The sequence below is a fragment of the Gymnogyps californianus genome, chromosome 1, assembly GCF_018139145.2.
Source record: "Gymnogyps californianus isolate 813 chromosome 1, ASM1813914v2, whole genome shotgun sequence".
NCBI lineage: Eukaryota > Metazoa > Chordata > Aves > Accipitriformes > Cathartidae > Gymnogyps > Gymnogyps californianus.
Window position 1 is genome coordinate 216,560,792 of NC_059471.1, and position 21,067 is coordinate 216,581,858.

A 21,067-nucleotide genomic window follows, 5' to 3' on the forward strand; every position below is an offset into this window, starting at 1 on the left:
CATTGTCTTCTTTTAGGGTTTTGTAGGATATATTTTGGCTGTAATTCCTCTGTCCTCCTCGGTAGTTGAGTAGGACAAGTGTGCATGTGCTCCTGTCCTCCTCTCGTGCTGTGTTCCATATGGTAGTACAGATTTGCTTGCTCACTTGAGTTTTCTTAGCTGCTCTTTCTGGGATCGTGATCCCCTGTGAAATGGCTTTTTTTTTTTTTTTTCCCCATTTTAAAGTTGGAGTCCTTGAGTAGGTGGTGCAACCTGTTGTTTTTCTTTGAAGGGAGGACAGAGTAGTGAACTGGAAGTTCTGGGTATGTCTCTGACTTTCTGAGAGGGAGGGAGCATTTATTGTATGTTTGTGTTAAGTTCTTTGTTTACATTTATTTGAGAATAGCTTTTGCACTTGAGTTCCTACTACTTTCCTAATGGTATGGAAGAATTCAGAAAAATCTATCAAATAGATTTGTGTCCTCCTTGTTGTCATTGAAGATACTCTTAAATAAACCATAAGGAAATAGTTTTCTCTCCTTTGTTATTTTTCAGTGATGTGCAAGCGGTTCTCACTTACCTTCTAACTTTTACTGTAGAGGACAAGTGACTGTTATTGCAAGAAAAATTGGTATTTTCTTTCTTACTTGACATCAAGAGATACAGCAGGAGATACTGGTTTTAGTTTGACTGGACTTTAACAAATCCAAAATCATTGCTTTAACAAATCCAAAGTGAAAGCCATTATGGTAACAGAGAGCAGCAGCAGCGTTCAGCAGTGGGTTTTTTGTCTCCTTCCAACTATTTGACCTTTTCCACACAAACGGCTTGAGAAATCCAGAAGAAAATCGAGAAGATCTCTCTTACTCCTGGTGGTGTATTTTTTCACAGCCTTTAGGGTTGGAAACAATGCATACATACCATCTTAAGATGGTGCCTCAGTTCAGAGGCATAAACTTCTGTGGTTTAAATGAAATACTGGTCTCCACGTGTTCATGCTCTACTGGTTGTATTTTTAAAGGCATCTCACTGTCAGCAAGTAGATGCTCCAAATTTCTTTGAAAGTTGTGATTGTTTCATGATGTTCAAGTATATGATCCAAAACAGTTTGTATGCAGTTGTGGTGGGTTGACCCTGGCTGGATGCCAGGTGCCCACCCAAGCCGCTCTGTCACTCCCCTCCTCAGCTGGACAGGGGAGAGAAAATACAACGAAAGGCTCGTGGGTCGAGATAAGGACGGGGAGATCACTCAGCAATTACCGTCATGGGCAACACAGACTCGACTTGGGGAAATTAGTTTAATTTATTACCAGTCAAATCAGAGTAGGATAATGAGAAATAAAACCAAAGCTTAAAAAACACCTTCCCCCCACCCCATCCTTCTTCCCGGGCTTAACTTCACTCCCAATTTTCTCTACCTCTTCCCCCCGAGCGGCACAGGGGGACGGGGAATGGGGGTTGCAGTCAGTTCATCACACGTTGTCTCTGCCGCTCCTTCCTCCTCAGGGGGAGGACTCCTCACACTCTGCCCCTGCTCCAGCGTGGGGTCCCTCCCACGGGAGACAGTGCTTCACGAACTTCTCCAACGTGAGTCCTTCCCATGGGCTGCAGTTCTTCCCGAACTGGTGCAGCGTGGGTCCCTTCCACAGGGTGCAGTCCTTCAGGAACAGACTGCTCCAGCGTGGGTCCCCCGCGGGGTCACAAGCCCTGCCAGCAAACCTGCTCCAGCCTGGGCTCCTCTCTCCACGGGGCCACAGCTCCTGCCAGGAGCCTGCTCCAGCGCGGGCTTCCCATGGGGTCACAGCCTCCTTCGGGCATCCCCCTGCTCCGGCGTGGGGTCCTCCACGGGCTGCAGGTGGAGATCTGCTCCACCGTGGACCTCCATGGGCTGCAGGGGGACAGCCTGCCTCACCATGGTCTTCCCCACGGGCTGCAGGGGAATCTCTGCTCCGGTGCCTGGAGCACCTCCTCCCCCTCCTTCTCCACTGACCTTGGTGTCTGTGGAGTTGTTTCTCTCACATCTTCTCACTCCTCTCTCTCTGGCTGCAACTGCTACTCCCCTGTAACTTCTTTTCCCTTTCTTAGATCTGTTATCCCAGAGGCGCTACCACTGTTGCTGATGGGCTCGGCCTTGGCCAGCAGCGGGTCCGTCTTGGAACCCGCTGGCATTAACTTTATCATCGGACACAGGGGAAGCTTCTAGCAGCTTCTCACAGAAGCCACCCCTGTAGCCCCCCCCACTACCAAAACCTTGCCACGCAAACCCAATACAGCAGTGCTTTTTTTTTAAAATATCTTTATTTTTGCTTATTTTCTCATAAGTTCTTTAAAGTGGTTCAAAAATTGTCTGAAGTAGCACTATAGAATTCATCCCTGCTGGTTCTTAAGGTTGTGATATGCCAGTGTTTAGGTCATAACTACTATGATCCTAAATGAGTTTTCTCTTTTTCACCATGAAGTATACAGTTTTCGATGTCTATATTGCTGATTTAAAACAGAAACCTGTATGGACCATAGCTACCCTTCCAAGGATAAAGGAAGAGGGAAATTCAGGATGCCTTTTTTGCACAAACCAACTTTTTGAGTGCTGCCTACTGTAGGGGATAAGGACATATCTTTTTGGCTATTGCTGTCTCCTGGGTCTTTCCGGTAGTGCCATGGAGTCATTCCAGGTGTGGGCTTCTGGATCCGGTGGCAGGATGGGTCTCAAGAGGAGAGGGTGAGCGGGGTGAGGAGAGAGAGGGAGAAAGCGAAGATTGTGTTGATTCTTGAGTAGAAATTTGGACTGACACCAAGAAGCTTTTGTCTTCTGTGCCAGTTTCATTAAATTTTCAACAGTTTTGTTGGAATATCAAACTTCATTGATTTAAAAAAAAAAAAAATTAAAATCTTGCTAGATGATATTACTCAGAAGTTACAATAAATTGGAGCGTGTGTGGAAATAAGAGCCTGTGACAATTCTTTGCTGTAGTGGCGTACCTTTGAAAACAGATTGACTATTGGAAGGCATGGGTAGGCTTTTAATGGATTTCTCCATGTACTTGTGATATCTCTATCTCTAGTGTACTTTTGGCAGGTAAGTAGTAGTAACTGCAACACTTCTAACAAATAGTTGCACTGGTCCCTGAGTCCAAAGTAGAATTTCTTCTTTATGGTTCTTTGTAAGTAATAAATCAGGATAGATTTCATATGTTATACTGTGCCGATATTAATGACTCTCTGAAAATGTGATAACTAATAGATAACTTTCCGTTTTCATAAATCCAGTAGTGTAGTAAGAAAACTCCAAAGCATCTGAAAATTGGGGAAGTAATAAAACACAATATTTATGTTTTTTTATTTTCTTGAAGTACATTGTTCTTTACCGAACACCAGACAGACACGTTTACCAGAAATAAGCTTCACTCAATGAAGCATACAGACTAGTAAGAGTGACTGGTTTGCGGTAGGTAGTGCATTTTTTAGGCAAAGGCTTTCTGTCCTTATAGGTAATTTCAAAATATCCCTATTTTTGTAATCTTTTCGTCCTTAGGACTTTATCTACCAGTGATGATGTTGAGGACCGAGAGACTGAGAAAGGCCGCCTGGAAGAAGCTTATGAGAAATGTGACCGGGATTTGGATGAGCTCATTGTCCAGCACTACACCGAGCTCACCACTGCGATCCGCACGTACCAGAGCATCACAGAACGCATCACCAACTCGCGCAACAAGATCAAACAGGTGAAGTCTAGCTTTGCATGTGTTTCTGTGTTTGCATCTGCTTGATAGCGTGTACTCTGGGTACCAGTCTGTGCAACTCCTCTATCTTTTTCCTGTGTACTGTCCTTTTATTGGAAGTGTGATGTTGTCAGATAGCATCTTAATCTTTTATTTCTCTCTCCCTTTTTCCAGCTACTTGTCATCATCCTGAACTGAACTGAAAAATGAATTGAGAAAGCACTGTTACCCGCTAATTCTGAACTAGGCCTGATTTTCAGGTTGCTCTGTGGCATGACTAGGAGCGGACCATCCAGTCCTAATACAGTGGTCCCAGGCTACATCTTACTAGCAACGTATTTTCCATAGGATCTCTCTGTTGTTTGAGAACACAAGTAATTAAAAAGCAAAACGAGAGGTGGATATGAAGCGCAAAGCTTTGTGGTGCCCCCTGTTCATTTATTGTCTGGGCATGTTGCTATCAGGTTTTTGAAGTCTAAGGGCTGCTAAGCTAACACTTTTCCATCTAATCTGTTCATGTTTTGATATGTTGGCCTCCAACCACCTCCTAAATAGTCTGGGTGATTCATCAGCTTGCTTTTTGCTCAGAGAATATGAATTTTGGTGCTATTTCCAAACTCAGTTCTGTTGTGTGAATGTACATGAACTCTGTGCCCCGGTATCTTTCTGTATTTTGAGTGCTCACACTTCAGTAGCGTGCCAGTAAATAACTCTGGCACTCTTTGTTGTGGACTTGTTCCATCTGCTCTCTCCCTGCAGCAATACATTAGTTCCTTCGTCTCCTGTCCTATCTTTTACTTCCTGTGTAGTTTGCTATACCTAAACTTTGCAAACTAGGCACCAAATTTATTCTGGTTTTTTTCCTGGCTCTGTGGAGGTCTCATCTTAAAACCTTTCACAGCAGTGCTTCAGGAGCAGTAGGCTTTTACCCTTCTGGGGCTATATACTGACCCTTCTGGCTTTTAAAATTCGTTTAGCATTTTCAAAGAAAATGAGGCCGTTCTGATGCTTTCCAAGGGTAAGAGTTCATTCTAGGATTTATGTACAAAGCTCAGCACTTTGAAAGCAGAGATCAATTGCACTAAATTTGGAATAAACTGTAGCCAGTGGCCTATTTTCACACAGTATACTAAGCTTTGCAGAGGTCAAACCAAACATATAGGGGTGTGACCTTTTGGTCCCACCTAGAAGAATGACTGTAAGGGTGAAGGACCTTTTGATATTTAAGTTTTCTTATTAGTTTTGGTCAATATGTATTGAAGTAGCTTTGACCTAATCTCATGGGAGGCCCCAGATCTGGTTTGTCATCAATCTGTATTACGCTATGAGACTTTGTTTTGATGTTCCCCTCTTGAGAAAGGTGGATGAACGCACAGACGTTTACTTGCATTAGGAATCGTGGAAGTGATAGGTAGTCCAGATCCCTCTGTGTATCTACTTTTTGTAGTCAATTCTTGTATGAATTCCTGCTGGGAAGGGCTTGGGTTTGAATCTAGCTTTAGAGGTGTTACCACTGTAAAACTGAATTATGAAGTAGAAACAATTGGGTCTACCAAAGGGAGGTTCTTTCTTAAAGATTTGCTGTTCGCTCCTTCCCCTGCTCCCAAATGTAGATATAGTTGATCTTCTTTCTTGCAAGGACAGGAGTAGGAATGTCTTGTGAGATTCCTTCTAGCCCCATGATTGTTTTACTGACCTAATTTGGCTCTCTGTAACAGCAGTCCACTGATGATGGTGTGCTGGGTCAGTGAAACATTTTAAATTAAGGTATTGAACAGGGATTAAGTCTGAAATGAACTCTGTATGCATTTTAGTTTGCCTCTGCTTTTGCAGCAAGTTATGACACTCTTACATTAGCTTTTCTGTTGGCTGAGGATTTTTCTGTGTTATTCTTTTCAGAAGGCTGTTTCAGAGTGCAATGTTACTGTATTGAAATCTTAGTCTCTTCTGACTCGGGATGGAGGCTGTTTTATGTAGCTATTATTATTTACCGTTTGTCTGTATTTTGGTCCATCTATGTTTTTCGCATGTGGGTTTTTTTTTTAACTGCCTTTAGATGGACAAGGTAGGAGAATGTGCAGCTGAAGTGGGATTTCTGGAGTGCTTTGAAGGCTCATTATTTAAAAATAAATTGAAGGGCCTACTTCTGAGAGTCTCTCTTCATGTGTAATTCAGTGAGAGTTCAGCCTGAGAAAAGGTTGGACCCTAAGTATTCATAACTTATCACAAAAACAAGAGTAGTGTGAAAGCAATGTGTGAAGCTGGGTTGCTAATTGCTTCCACATTTTAATATGTATTATTGATTTGCATTATGCAAGAAAAGCTAGGTTATACTGACCTTACCAGAGGATATTGGGAGAACCTGAAAGCAGGGAATGCAGGCTGTGCGTTTGAGCAGAAAGAATGGAGAAGAAAACTGTTGATATTTCCTGAATGGGGTAGAATAGTAGAGACTTTGCCACTTACAGAGGATGGCATGAGGCTCGAAAACCAACTGAATGGCAAACACCAAGGTGTTTCTCTGGGTGATGTAATGGCCTTGATAAATAATGGAAATGCTGAATTGAACTGTATCTTAACTGCTGTTTGTTCTGATGAAACCATATGTCTTACAAAAAAAAAAAAATTGGTATTGCTCAAGGTATTAGGAAAATGGTTGTACTCTTAGATAGTCAGGTTTCAAGAAATGGACACCGAACTTGAAGAAAGGAGGAGATGTGCCAAAAGATTTAATAGGCAGATGGAAAACGTTTACAGCAGAAAAATTAGTAGTGGCTTATTTGCTTTCACTGAAAATTGGATTCTTGCTGTATGCCAAAATACTGAATTGATTTTTGGAAAATGTGCAAATAAGTCTTTGGTCATGGTTAATAGGATCCTGCGTTTGTTCATGTTATGATACTTCAGTTAAATTTTCACTAGTGGTACAAAACTTGTACTAAAAAACATTTCACTATGAAAGCAGTTCTGGTTTGTTTGTATTATGTGTTTCCCTTCAGCTAAAGGAATAACCAGAAATTTTAAGGAACTTGGATTTGGTTATAGTCTTGTGATATTTTTGGAATTCCTAATAAAGTAAATGTGGGACAGGGCTGATCTGTGTTAGAAGTGCCAGTTACAGGGACAGATTTAATTAATCTTTTGACACGTTGCTTGTAGGTGAAGGAGAATCTGCTATCATGCAAGATGCTGCTGCATTGCAAACGGGATGAGTTGCGCAAGCTGTGGATTGAAGGGATTGAGCACAAACATGTCCTGAATTTGCTGGATGAGATAGAGAACATCAAGCAAGTGCCTCAGAAGCTGGAACAGTGCATGGCCAGCAAGCACTACCTCAAAGCAACAGACATGCTGGTAAGATGTGGTACCTTGTGCTGGGCCAGTACCCACCAGAAACTCACGGGTCAGCTGTCTGATCATCTGCAGATCTGCTGTCTGTGTTATTTTTTGCTTTTTTTCCTGCTTAGTTTCTTCTTCTGTCACTTGCTGCTTTCTTGTACTGGAATTTCTGTTTGGTTTTGTTTTGATCCTTCCTGACTGGACGTAGGGTCACAGTCTCTCATCCTGTTCGGTTAGCTCTTGTCTTTCAGGGCTGTCTTTACCTGTTTACATGTCCTGATCCTGATGATTTCTGTAACCATCTAGTTCTTTACCCATTTGATCTGCACATAGGATTTCCTTCCGCTTTTGCAACCTGGTGCTTTATTTTAAAATTAATTTCCCAGACACCTGCCTGTATCATCTTCTTTCTTTATATCTTATCAATTATTTCAAACCCACTTTTGTTATGGAGGAACTACCCTGTTTCTCTCCTATTTCATCTCCCAGAACACACTCACAACTTTGGTCATTATTCAGAGGGGAGACTGTTTCACCATTTAGGTGAAAGAACAGCAGCACAACCACCAGCTCCAGGGCCTTCCAAAACCTAGCCTGGCCTATTTGCATGCATTGCCCTAAAGTATCTTCCCCCCTTCATATTGACCCAAGCTCTCCCAAATCCCCCAGGCTCATTGATGTACGGGTTTTTCTGCAGTCTTGTAACTCTCCGGGATTCCCCTGACTCTGCCTTTCTACAGTTGGACTCAATAACCTTAAAGTCTTTTCCAACCTAAATGGTTCTATGATTCTATTCTAGGTGTTTTTGCTTCTCGTTGTCTTCCTCTAGGTCTTTTACCGGGACTCTTGATCCTTTCTACTTATTTCCAGCTCTTTTTTCCATCTTTTTTCTCCCTCCCTTCAAGTGTTTTTCCTCTTCAGTTCCATCTCTTCTATAACCATACCTTTCAATTCCAATCTTGTGGTGAAGGTAGAAGTTTCCTGAACTTCTCTAATAACAATCCTGTTTTCTTTTTCTCTTGTTTCTAAACTTAACAAGCACACTTCCTCACCAGGCTCCAGTCCTCTCTTTCCTGGAACTGTCTTCCACCAGTAATTAAAAACTTTACAAGGGAGGTGATCCTTCCCCTCTACTCAGGACTGACATGTGGAGTGCTGAGTCCGGTTCTGGGCTTTCCAGTATAAGAGAGAGATGGAGTTACTGGATTGAGTCCAGTGAAGGATCACAAAGATGCTTAAGGGACAGGAGCATCTCGCATATAAGGAGAGGCTGAGAGAGCTGGGACAGCTTCACTTAGAGAAGAGAAACCTCAGGGAGATCTTATCAATGGTTGTAAGTGTCTGGTGGGAGGGTGCAAAGAAAACAGAGCCAGACTTTTCTCAGTGGTGCCTAGTGACAGAAGAGGCAGTGGACACAGATTGAAACATAGGAAATTATATCTGAATGTAAGAAAACACTTTTTTACTGTAAAGATGGTTGAACACTGGAACACGTTGCCTAGAGAGGTTGTGGAGTCTCCATTGGTGGAAAACTTCAAAACCAGACTGGATGTGGTCCTGGGCAACTGGCTCTAGGTGACCATGCTTGAGCAGGGAGGTGGATTAGATGTTCTCTAGAGGTCCTTTCCAACCTTAAGCAGTCTGTGATTCAAAAGTGAAGGCAAAGGAAGTCTGTCTGTTCATATTTCTCTTTGTGTTTGCCAGAGAATGCCTTTAAGGAAATCTTTTCATTGCCTTCCTTTGTTATTGTTTTTTTTCAACTTTACTATCTTTTGTATTTCTCTTAGCTGTGCATCTTCACTTCTTTTTAATAAGTCATTATTCAACAGGATAAAGAGCTGGAAATCGTAGTGTTGTCACCTCATATTCCTAGAGCCCAGACTTGAACTTTAATTTCCTTCTTTCTGTTTTATCTCGTTTTAACCTTAAATATGACTGTCTAAAACTGACCTTATTCTCTCTGAAACATTTTCAACAGTTTGATGTCAGTCTCCTCATCCCTTTCTCTGGTGGCACGTGTAACCCTATCTGGATTTTTGTTGTTGCTGTCACATCCTCTCATCTGATTTCACTCTGGCGTCGCCTTCCTGTTTTTTTTCTGTTGCTCATGTTCTGTTTTCATGCCACACCTGGTGCAATCGTCTTTCTATAATCTGGTGACAGTTTTCCCTTTCTTCCTTTTTAAAACCATCTTCCAGGAACCCTCTCAATCTTATTCTCCTTAGAGTCTCACTGTCCTTCCGACATGAACTGTTGTCTTGTATCTTTCCCACTGTATTGTAAGCCATCTGCGATGGGTAATGTATCCATTTCTGTTGTGTAATGTAGAGTGGAATTTTTATAATACTTTATAAAATGTTATGTAAAACCTATTAGAATTCCTGAAAACAGATCAGCAATGCAATGACTTGAGGCAGCATATATGAGAAGAGGGCAGTCAGGTTTTGCCAAAACTTTTGTCAGGTTTCTGATACAGGAAATTGGAGGGTGGTGTTCATCTGATATTTTCAATTATGGGAGATAAAGAAGTAGATGTAAATTAAGGACATTCAGTGTAGGGGGAAAAACACGGTATTCAGAGTTAGCATCAGTATCAGTTGAAATGTTGGCGCTTTCTTTTACTGATGGACCTGCCAGTTTGCTTGGTTGTGTTTTTTTGTTTGGTTTTTTTCGTTTTGTTTTTTTAATAAATTCAAAAAAGTTTTTTTCAGAAGGAAATTCCAGAAAAGCAATTAATTTCCTATCTGGAGTATAAGATAGGAAGTGTAAGAAGAAAAATAACAACACTTAGGATTTATCACATAATATGCTTTAGAAATGGTTTGCAGTATGTGTATTTGTGATATCTTATTGGTTTGCAATATATTGTGTGTGCAGTTTTTTTATATATACACTTATATACATACACACATATGTGTGTGTGTAGGTAAGGTTGCCCAAGGCTATGAGATTGAGCCAATATTGGACCTCACTGAAGTACGGACTTCTGTAGTATACCATGCTGTTTTTGTTGTTTGTTTGGTTGTTTTTTTTCCCAGAATAGATTATCTTTTCTAAGAAATCAAATGATAATGATATAAAAAGCAGATGTTAGTTTGTTGGGTTTTTTTAATATAGCAAGGAATGCAGAGAAACTTCAAGTGGAAACTGAACACGCTGTTCCAGCCGTTCAATGACACTTGCAATTCTCATTTGAAGACAAGTGTACCTGTAATAAAGAAATAGTAACCTACCTGCACTTGGAGCTTTTTCATAGACAAAAATCACTGTAGGCTCATTGACTTTTGCCATCTTCTGTTAATGCTGCCTCTGCAAGACTGTGATGTTGTAATCACTCACTGGCTGCAGGATAATTCCTTTCTCCTTTTATATGATATGAATATTATGTAAAATAATTACTAAACTGTCAGGGGTGCAGAGTGTATATAGATCTCTCTGTCCTTTTTTTTCATTCCTCAAGGTAAACAGATGCTCATGGCTTATAAAAAGCCCAAAGCGATCTGACAAGGAGCTTGTATCCCTCACATTGAAATTGGAGCACTGATTAATATTGTTGCCTGTAGCCTTGTGATATGTACAGTCGAAATTAGACCTTTGCAGTCGTCATGTTAGGTTGATGCAAGCACTCTAATGGCATAATTTCTGGTTGCTGCATCACATTTCTGCAGTCTGTTCTTTGTATTCCACTCACATTAATTGAAGTAATTTTGCCACTGAAGCGTGTTTCAAACCTCTGCATTTAAATTGAAATTTTAATTCCCTTATTGTTTGGAAAAGATGGCTTGTTACAGGTTTCATTATCACTCAAAACTCTCCAGCTGCTGGTTCTAATGTGCAATGACTGAGTAATGCTGGGAAGAATTGTTAATAAAAGAATGGCAGCTTTTCCCAGTGGTATGAACACAATGCAGAGGTATTTTGTGACAGCTTACATTTGTATGAAGTTAAAAATTTTAAGTGGCAGCTTTTTTGTTTCTGATTCTGTATCCATCTAGAGTAGCACAGATGAGCTTCAAATATCATGTATTCATGTTCTGTGTTCCTCCAGCATCTTGATAATACACACTCCGGTGAGCAGAGCTGGTAGGATCAGGTTTGCTGTTCTGTAATTGCACCTTACGCAGTTTGTGTCAAAAGAACCTAGTTCCAAACTCCTTTGAATTGTGAAGCTTTGGAGAAATTAGGAGGTCCGGAACAGATAGAACTCCTGTTAGAGATCAAACACATTTCAGTTATTTTCAATTTCTGTATATACTTTTTTAAAGTTTAAGTTTGTATGTTTTTCTGTAAAGGATCTGTTTTTTCACACACATAAAACTGAATGTTACTTTTAGCAATTATGTGGCAACTGAGTGCACATGCACGCATATGTGCGTATTTTCAGCTTAACATAAAACATAAAAAGGAGGCTGAGGGGAGACCTTCTCACTCTCTACAGCTACCTGAAAGGAGGTTGTAGCGAGGTGGGTGTCGTACTCTTCTCCCAGGTAACAAGTGATAGGATGAGAGGAAATGGCCTCAGGTTGTGCCAGGGGAGGTTTAGATTGGATATTAGGAGAAATTTCTTCACTGAAAGGGTTATTGAGCATTGGAACAGGCCGCCCAGGGAAGCAGTTGAGTCACCATCCCTGGAGGTATGTAAAAGACGTGTAGACGTGGCACTTAGGGACATGGGTTAGTGGTGGACTTGGCAGTGCTAGGTCTGCAGTTGGACTTGATGATCTGAAAGGTCTTTTCCAACCTAAATGATTCTATGATTCGATGATCAGGTGCTGATAGGGGAATTCTAATGCAGAAGGAGCTGCCTAAGAAAAGGCAGTGGGCAGTCTCCAAAAGGGAGAGCAGCAGAGCTGGTGGCAGAGGCAAGTTGGGGTTGGGGGTATAGCTAGCACTTGGCCTGGAAGCACGAGCTTGGTTGCTGGAAGGCAGGAATCCAAATTCTTCTAGAAGAGATGTTTTAGATGTACTACACAATGGTATAGCCAAGCCAGAACTTGAAGCAGAGGGCACACAGCAGGCTGGGCAGCAGTGGGCAAGGACAGAAGGATTCCTGCTTGGAGGAAGCAGTTCCGTGTCTAGTCTCCCCCAGCACTGGGCTGTGTATTGAAGGGCAGTATGCTCTGCCTAGCAGTTACTTAATTAACTCAAGTATTGTAGAAGTGTGTGGTGTTGATCTGATTGTTCTGGCTCTACTGTTGACCCATGAAGTACCCGTAGGGAGACATTAATATTTTCCATTTGTTTAAATAATCTAAGAGATGAAATGCTAAAAACAGTTGAAGAAAGAAATGTTGTTGAATCAAGTAATTAAAGGTCATATCATAATACGATTAAATGAAAATTGCTTAGGCTACTTTCTTTGCATTTCCTGGCTTTTATGTGTCTAACTTTGCAATTTTAATGAACTAACACCACTTTGTCAAAGTATATAGAGCTTTTTAAAAAATCTTTTAATTCCAATAGACCATGAAACTCTCTGTGTTTAACCCCAGCCAGCAACTAAGCACCACACAGCTGCTTGCTTACCCCGCCTCCGGTGGGATGGGGAAGAGAATCAGAAGGGTAAAAGTGAGAAAACTCGTGGGTTGAGATAAAGACAGTTTAATAGGTAAAGCAAAAGCCGCACACGCAAGCAAAGCAAAACGAGGAATTCATTCACCACTTCCCATGGGCAGGCAGGTGTTCAGCCATCTCCAGGAAAGCAGGGCTCCCTCGTGTGTAACGGCTACTTGGGAAGACAAATGCCATCACTCCAAACATCCCCCCAGCTCTATATGCTGAGCATGACGTCCTATGGTATGGAATATCCCTTTGGGCAGCTGGGGTCAGCTGTCCCGGCTGTGTCCCCTCCCAGCTTCTTGTGCACCCCCAGCCTCCTCACTGGTGGGGTGGGGTGAGGAGCAGAACAGGCCTTGACTCTGGGTAAGCACTGCTCAGCAATAACGAAAACATCCCTGAATTATCAACACTATTTTCAGCACAAATCCAAACCATAGCCCCATACTAGCTACTATGAAGAGAATTAACTCTACCCCAGCCAAAACCAGCACAACGTACTCTGAACTCGATTTATTAGTGCAGTACAGTTCCTTTGGGGTGGGATTGTGGGTAACAAAACACCATGAAACTGCAGAAATACATCCATAGGATAGGAGTGAGGATAACTGCTATTTCCAGTTGAAATTTTTCTTATTAGGGGGACAACAAGAAGGAAGAATGAAGGTGGAAAGAAGGAAGTGTGGAGCCCTCTGACTAGTCTTCACTTAAGTTTAACTTAACACTTCCTTGTGTTACAGAGCGAGGAACTGATGTGCGTGTGTGTGTTACTCATGAGCACATCCTTCTCCTTTAGCCTGTGTGTCTTTGTCTCAGGAAATACAAAGCTGAAGTGACAGTAGTTTGTTTCTCAAGAAGTAGGCCGGGGAATGCTCCAACACCTACTTTTCTTTCTTTTTCAATGTTAAGGACTTCTATTTCAGTTTCCTTATGTCAGGGAAAGAATAATATTTGTCTCCTGCTCTGCTTTCTGAAGTGAATAATAGCATGAGGCTTTTCTCAGAGCTGACTGCTTTCTTACTGCAAATTTGCATTGTTGCCAGTTTGTTCAGTTTCTAGAGTCGAGTTAGTGGCTGTTATTTTTGTTGCATTCAATTAAATGTACTTGCCGTGGCATCCAACTGTACAGGAGAGGAGATTGGTTTGTGGGTAAATTAGGTCATTTCCAATTGTGCTGATGCAGCATAGTTAAAGCATACTGAATTCACCTCCGGCATCCTTATGATGCATTGAATGTATTTTTGCTCAGCTCCATAGACTGTAAGATCTGTATTGGGTTATTTTTTTGAAGAGTAATACTTTGTTGTAAAATGTAACCTTTATATCAGGAACATAGCAGTCTAAACTGGAGATGCTGACCAGCTCCATTGTCTGCATGCCAAAGCATTTTACAAAAAAGTGGGTTGTTTTTTTAACTGCGGGGCTTTACAACACAACTGGGCTACTTAGTAGGTGAGACCAAGGGCAGAAGTCGAAGATGTTTTAATAAGTGGAAATGCTGTGCAAAAATGATAATAAAGCTACTGAGGCAGGCAGTCAGAAGGGAGAGGTGGCATAGGAAAAGGAAATAGAGGAGAGACTAAGCATGGGTAAAGATATTTTGGAGAACAGTGTATGAGAACAAGGAACCTGACTTGCTGTGGGAAGTGGGAGTCAAACAAGGAGCTTAAAATACTGAAATGTTTTCTCAGGAGCAAAGAGAGGGTATTGCTCTGTGTGTGTGTACACGTGCACGTATTTGGCCTCTTCTTGCTCATACCATAATGAATGTGTCCTACTCGATAACAGTGTCCCCTGCATTTCTGTGCACTTCGTGTTAATCCTCTATGAAGGCATTTGGAGTGATTAATGTCTTCCCAGAAAACACTGGATGTTTGTAGCCCTGGGCACGGTTGAGACTTTTAATGTTTGTTACTTGAATGTAGCTGCTACCTGTGGCTTTCCTCAGTACAGCACGAGGAGAGTCTTTGAATTAAAAGTACTGTGTAGTGAGCAGACTTCTTAGACTGTAAGTAGTCTGGAATAATGAAATGAAATAAAAAAAAATTGCAACGCAGTTCTCAGTATGCATTTTATTTACTGTCTGCCTTTCAGCTGGAACAATGAAAATCAATAAAAACAGTCTTTCATTTTGTTTCTGCATTTCTTATTGCAGAGCTGGGATTCAGGTACTGCTGCGGAACGGTTTTATATTTTGGAATTAATGCCATAAATGGAAATAAGAGACTTGTTGGTTTGGGATTCCATCGAAATGCTTTTATTACAAAATTTAAATTTTGGCCCTGCTTGAAGTTATCTTTCTTCTGAATTACAAAAATAATAATATTTTCTCAATACTTCTTGCCTTGAAGTCTTTCCCCAGCTAACATTGTGTCTTGTCATTGTTGACCTTATTGATTACAAAGAAGTCTTTTAGAAAACAGAATTGGGAAGCTGACATCTCAAGGGTTGTGTCTCATTTCAGATTACCTACTGAGGTGTATAAGTGTTTATGCTTAAAGGAACTGTTTTGTATTAGTTTTTAATGATTGGGAAACCTCGTGATTTCTGTTAGCTGTATGGTTGAGGTATGAAAGAGAAAGAAGGCAGCTTTGTTTTTATTAAGTTGATGTATGCATGCGATATGTTCTAGTGATTCACCCATAAGCATGGAAATCATGAGCTTTCTTCTGTCTGCTTCTCATTCATTTAAAATACTGTACCTTTACTCAGGTGCTAGGGTTTATTAGTATTACTTGTCTGCCTTCAAGGAGCATTGTAAAGCTTAAGTAATAAAGTTTGGTAGAGTACTTCTAAGTTCCTTATATGAGAAGCATTGGTACTCCATATTGTTAGAACTTTTTCACCTCTTTTCTGTATATTTCCCTTTTTTCTTTTTTAAGTTCTGTTTTCTGATCTCTTTTTTTAAATAAACTTGCTAGGCTACGTTAAAAGACATTAGAAAGTGGAGGGTTTCTTTCCCTTTGAAACATCTTATCATTTTTTCCATTAGTATACTTATCAATAACTTTATCTCCTTCTTTTTATCCTGTAATTTCCATTATCTGAGGCAGTGTATTGCATTAAACTGTTCGTGCCTAATACTGCTTCATTTGCATTGACACGTGCTTGACCTCAGCCCCTCTGCTCTTAGTTAATGCACCAACAAGCATTGATACCTCTCTAGAGTATTCTTGTGTGGCTGTTAGCTCTGCTAATAACAACCATTCATTTAAGCTGATGAAAGTTTATTAAATAAGAAAACATGCTGTAATGAAGGTGGTGTAGAGGTGTCTAGCATCTTTTTATGGTGAAAGTAAGCCACAGCTACTCGACAAGACGCTGTCCTTAATGAAAGGGAGAGGCATCTGTAACGTTATGATCTATGCTTTTGGGAATGGGCATTTCTGAACATGAAATTTAATCCTTCCTGATTATAGTGTAGATGCAGTGATGAGAAGTTCTTTGCTTCAGGCAATTGCTCCTGCCATTTAATGATAATAATTATTATTTTTTTATGTAATCCTTTCTTGGGAGTGCTCTCCGAACAGCTTGAGAGTTTTGTGGCTTAGTTTACGTTTGCTTCCTTTTTAACTCATGAACCTAGTCTATTACATACCTTCAGGTTAGTATTTCTTTTGCTATTTATGCTGTTGGTAATTTTTATTATTAAGGTACGCTATGGACTTCATTCTGTGAGACATTTACATTTTTATCACTTTGAATACAGCTTTTGTTTTTGCAATAATCACTGGTCTTTCCATGAATTCTTTTTTAAACTCTGGATTGCACAGACATAATTCTGTCCATAGTAAAATATTGGAAGAAACACCAAGAGAAGTTGCTGAAGATAGATCGGGTTATGGGACAATATAAAATAATCTAGATAAATCTGATTGCATTTTTAAAAATGCAGCTTTAAAGCTAGTGAATAGTGGGTGAGAAGGTATAATAAATTCAGTTTTTAGTAAAGCATTTGAAACATTTGGGGTGAATTTAACCCAGAAGTTTTCCGCTGAAGTAAACTGATTTATGTCTGGTAATGTTGGCATAATGCTACGAAGTAACCTTCAAAATCCCATGATAGAAGAAGCATTGTCATGGAGACCTAGAGGAAGACTTAGGCTGAACAGCTCATTAAATGAAGATACATGGACAGAGTGCCTGTTTAAGAAGGAGGCAATGGTTGTCTTACACTACGGTTTAATATTACCTTTTGTGATTTTATGAATTCTGTAATAAAAAAAAGTTAGTAAATTAATAGTTGAGGAGTTAATTGAAAGGAGTTAAAGATTTCTTTAACAACAGAGATATGGGACACAGGGAGCGTAAAAAATTTTAAATGTCATCTTGAAGACAGCAAGAGAATCAATTTGGGAAACTGCAGGTTTGTATTGAAAGGAAAATCCTGATGTTTTACTTTAATGTATTAGGACCTCATTGTTCTATACGTCATTCATACAGAGGACTTTTGGGACAGAGATGGTCCTGAAAAAACCCACTTTTCTTAATGGCAATTAAGACTAAATGAGGATGCATGAAATCAAGAGACAAAAAATTATGGAAATGAAAACTGGAAGGAAAAGCCTTTTTTATTATTTTTGCTGCCTTCACAATACCTGCAACTGTATTGCTAGTCCATGACAGTGCTCCAGTGAGATTTAATATAGATGTCTGTACAAGGTCAGACCAAAGGTGGTCTGAGGCCAATACTGTGTCTGACGCAGAGGGTGTTTAGAAGGGAGAGTGAGGACAGAGCAAGCAGTCCTTTCCCAAAGCGCTCTGTGAGCTTCCAGCACTTCGTAATATGCAGCTTTTGACGGAAAAGCTGATGTCTTTTGTGTTGAATAGCACTCAATAAATGTTTCTTCCTTGAATTTGTCCCTGTCACTTTTTGCACCGATTGAAACTTTTGGCTTCAACGCTGTCCTTTGGCAATGAGGTCTGTAGCTGGCCTGTCTGACGTGCTTCTTGTAGATGATACTGAATCTTTGATTTGCTAATTTCATCTGATTGCCCAGGAGCTACTGAGGGTTCAAGGCACACAACTGTCACAGGTACTGGGGCAATACATGTCTCATTTCCATCGAGTTGTCACTGTAATGGAAAAAGTCTCAGGCAATTCTGTGATGCTGACAGATACTCTGACTTTCCCGTTTCAGGGAAGTCATTTGACCATGCTGTTGTTGAAATTGCTCGTGTTTTGTATTAAAGTCCAAGTGAGCAGTTGGATAATCCTTTTCCGTGGTTTTTAGCTACTCTGTTCCTTGAGCACTGCTTTCGCTTTCAGCGCTTTATTACTAGAAAGACATTGATGAATTACAGTGAGTGGAGGAGGAAGTAGAATGATTGATGGGTGACAGGACTAAGGCAAATTCGAAAGAATTAAATTTATGTAGCTGGAGTAAAGGACACCAAGCGAGGAACATAATTTTATAAATATTTTAAAGTTTGTAGAGGAAAACAGTAAGTTAGGTTGGGTCATTGCCAGTCACTTAAGAAAAATAAAGGACATTTGCGCTTTGTGTTAATGTATTTATAACAGGTTTGCTTTAACATTTTCCTAAAGTAGGAGCAGTAGTCTTACTAGCAAGAGATATAAAAGTAACTTTTGTAAAATATAACTTAAGGCAGTACTATAGTGGTAGGGAAATGGCTGTGTCATCTAGTAGACCTTCTCCATACTTGTAACTGATAACATTGAAATTTCTCTTCAGGGGAAAAAAAATAGGTGAGACTAGATGGGATGATTGATTTAGAAAGCAAAATTGTGGAGTTTGGCTTGATGGAATTTGATTCTCTGGGAAACACTCTTCTGCTCTGTTAAAGCATTAAAAAAGAATTGTGTTACTCAGCCTTCATATATACTTTCTTGCTGTTGGGCACTGTGCCATGTGCTGGCTGCTTGTTGCCTCCTTTTGTAGAAGTGGCTGCATTTCAGTAATGTTGATGAGTGTGCTGGTGGGAATCTTAATATAAGGTGCTATGTTTAAGAGAAAACAAACGCCACAAACAAAAAGTAACCATTTTACCCTGTTCCTATATGTACATTTTCCCTGTCCTTCCCCCATCAAATAAGCTTACACTGACTACTTATCTCAGGATGAGCTGTTTTCTTGTAGCCTGAGCACTTTCTTGTGTGTGTATAGCTCAGAATCTTTCAAACTTCTCCTCCTTTCTGCTTCAGTCATCTGCATCAGTCTCCCCCTTTCTGCATCATCTGGTCAGCAAATCCTTTTATCTCAAGAAGGGGAGTGACCTCAGCTATTTCCAAAATATTGCAAAGAAATCGTCTTCTTTAGTCCTCAGTCTTCTATAGCTCTTTGTTTGCATTTAGCTTGTTGATTCTTACAAGACTGTTTAAAGGTGAACAAAATTGGTAGTAATTTCTTCCATCATCTTAATATGTAGTATGTTAATCAACACTCGGTACTGTTCATCATCAGTGTTTTACAGCTACTCATTAATCCTCACATCCTGTGTACCTTTTCTCCTTTTCCTGTTTTTAAGGGGAAGGAGGCAGTCAGGAATAGCTATCTTTGATCTGTGTGCTTTTCATATTTTCCATGCTTTTTAGCTAAAGGCTCCCTGCTTTGGGACCATCTGGGTGTTCTTTAAGTTCAGGGTCATCTTAGCTAGCCCATGTTCACTGGTTTGTCTTGATACCAATTCACACTATGCTGTACACTGGCCTGTGGCAGTTTGGTAGCAGACAACTCCCAATCTTTGGGTTTCTGAAGTGCAGCTTGGGTGCAAGTTTTCCACGTCTCCCATTATTTGGCTGTCCCACCCTCAAAGGCAGTAACTTTTCAGCTTCATCTTGATTCACCTTGCAACCAAAATATTGAGCAAATTTACAGATGAAATACAGGCTTACTTGATAAGACTTACGTCAAGCTTCTAATTAAAAAATATAAATGCAGTTTAAAAGCAGGCTTAATCAGTTACTCATTACATGTTTTCAGCAGTGGAGGCTCAAAGTACTCAACAGTCTTCTGCTTTCTGGATATTAGCCCCTTCCGCAAGGATGATGAAGGGACTGGAACATCTGTCCTGTGAGGAAGGGCTGAGAGAGCTGGGACTGCTCGGCCTGGGGAAGAGAAGGCTCAAGGGGGATCTTAACAATGTGTATAAATACCTGAAGGGAGGGTGCAAAGAGGACGGAGCCAGGCTCTGTTCAGCGGTGCCCAGTGACAGGACCAGAGGCAATGGGCATGAACTGGAACACAGGAGGTTCCCTCTGAACACCAAGAACCACTTTGTTACTGTGAGGGTGACCGAGCGCTGGCCCAGGTTGCCCAGGGAGGTTGTGGCACCTCCGTCCTTGGAGATATTCAAAAGCCATCTGGACGTGGTGGTGGGCCGCTGGCTCTGGGTGGCCCTGCTTGAGCAGGGAGGTTGGACCAGATGACCTCCAGAGGTCTGGACCAACTTCAACTATTCTGTGATACTGTGATTCTCTCCATCATCCATGGAAAACGTGGGAATTTTGCAGGCAAAACAGCCTCGACTTTGGGAACTCGTGCTTAATTTATTGCTAGTTACCACAAACTTCTGATCAGTGATTTGGGTTTTGAGGTGGGGGAAAAAAGAGAACACAATCAAAAGACACTTAAGTAAACACGTTTTCTTTCTCCAGGTGCAATTTAAGTCCAACACCTTTACTCCCCTCCCTTTTCTGAACTTATTTTTTCCATGGCTTATGCTCAATCTGTCGCAGTTCCTCTGATAAGGTGATGGGTGGCACAGAAAGTCATCTGTGTCATGGATGGCACATACAGATGAAGGGTGTCATCTGTAAGAGTTTCTTTCTGCTGCTCTGCTTCTTACTCGTTTCCTCTGCAGCACTTTGGTTTTTCAGGTTTTTGTCTGCTACACTTTTCCTTAGAGTGCCTGCTCTGATGTGGGTCACCCACAAACTGCAGTCACTTTGAGGGTGTCCCTGCTCCAGCGTGGGTCACCCCCATGCCACAGTCCCTCAGAGTGGTCCCTCTCCAAGAGCGTGTCTCCAGCCACTTGCAGTTGCTGGTTTCTTTAAATATGTTGGAACAGGGGTGCCATGTGCCACCCCAAACCAAAACAACCCGTTGGAAAATTCCTTGTCATGTGTAATTCAGCATCCCTTAGATACATTTGCAGTGTTAGAAGGTTGGAGGATCAGTCCTCTACTGCATCATCTGCTCTTAAATTTATCACATGTTAAATTCTTTGAATAGAGACCATCATTTGTAGGTATTCTGCCTTTTTGCCTGGTGCAAAGTCCCAACAGCTGGAGTGTGAGTACCTTCCTCTTTCTTAAGCAAACTTTTCAGGTTAGATCCTTATCTCACACAAGTCAGGTGCAAATTGAATACAGTGAACTGTTTGTTTACATCTGGCTACACACATTTAAGCCATTTTTTAGTCATTTTCCTTTCCTGTACCTTTTGAAAGCAAGTTCCTTGTAAAAGCAGTAGATCAATTCTCCTCCTTTTAAATGTCAGCATTGTCTTTAT

General features: G+C 40.9%; 1 protein-coding gene across 3 annotated transcripts in view; it reads left to right on the plus strand.

Moving 5' to 3' along the window:
- The window catches only part of EXOC4 (exocyst complex component 4), a 417,970-nt gene that overhangs the window by 19,314 nt on the left and 377,589 nt on the right, over positions 1 to 21,067 (plus strand). For all 3 annotated transcript variants that reach the window (XM_050900532.1, XM_050900548.1, XM_050900541.1), the window contains exons 2-3: positions 3,512 to 3,701; positions 6,858 to 7,052. In XM_050900532.1, coding sequence (XP_050756489.1) covers positions 3,512 to 3,701; positions 6,858 to 7,052 — 385 coding nt within the window. The remainder of the gene's footprint in view (positions 1 to 3,511; positions 3,702 to 6,857; positions 7,053 to 21,067) is intronic.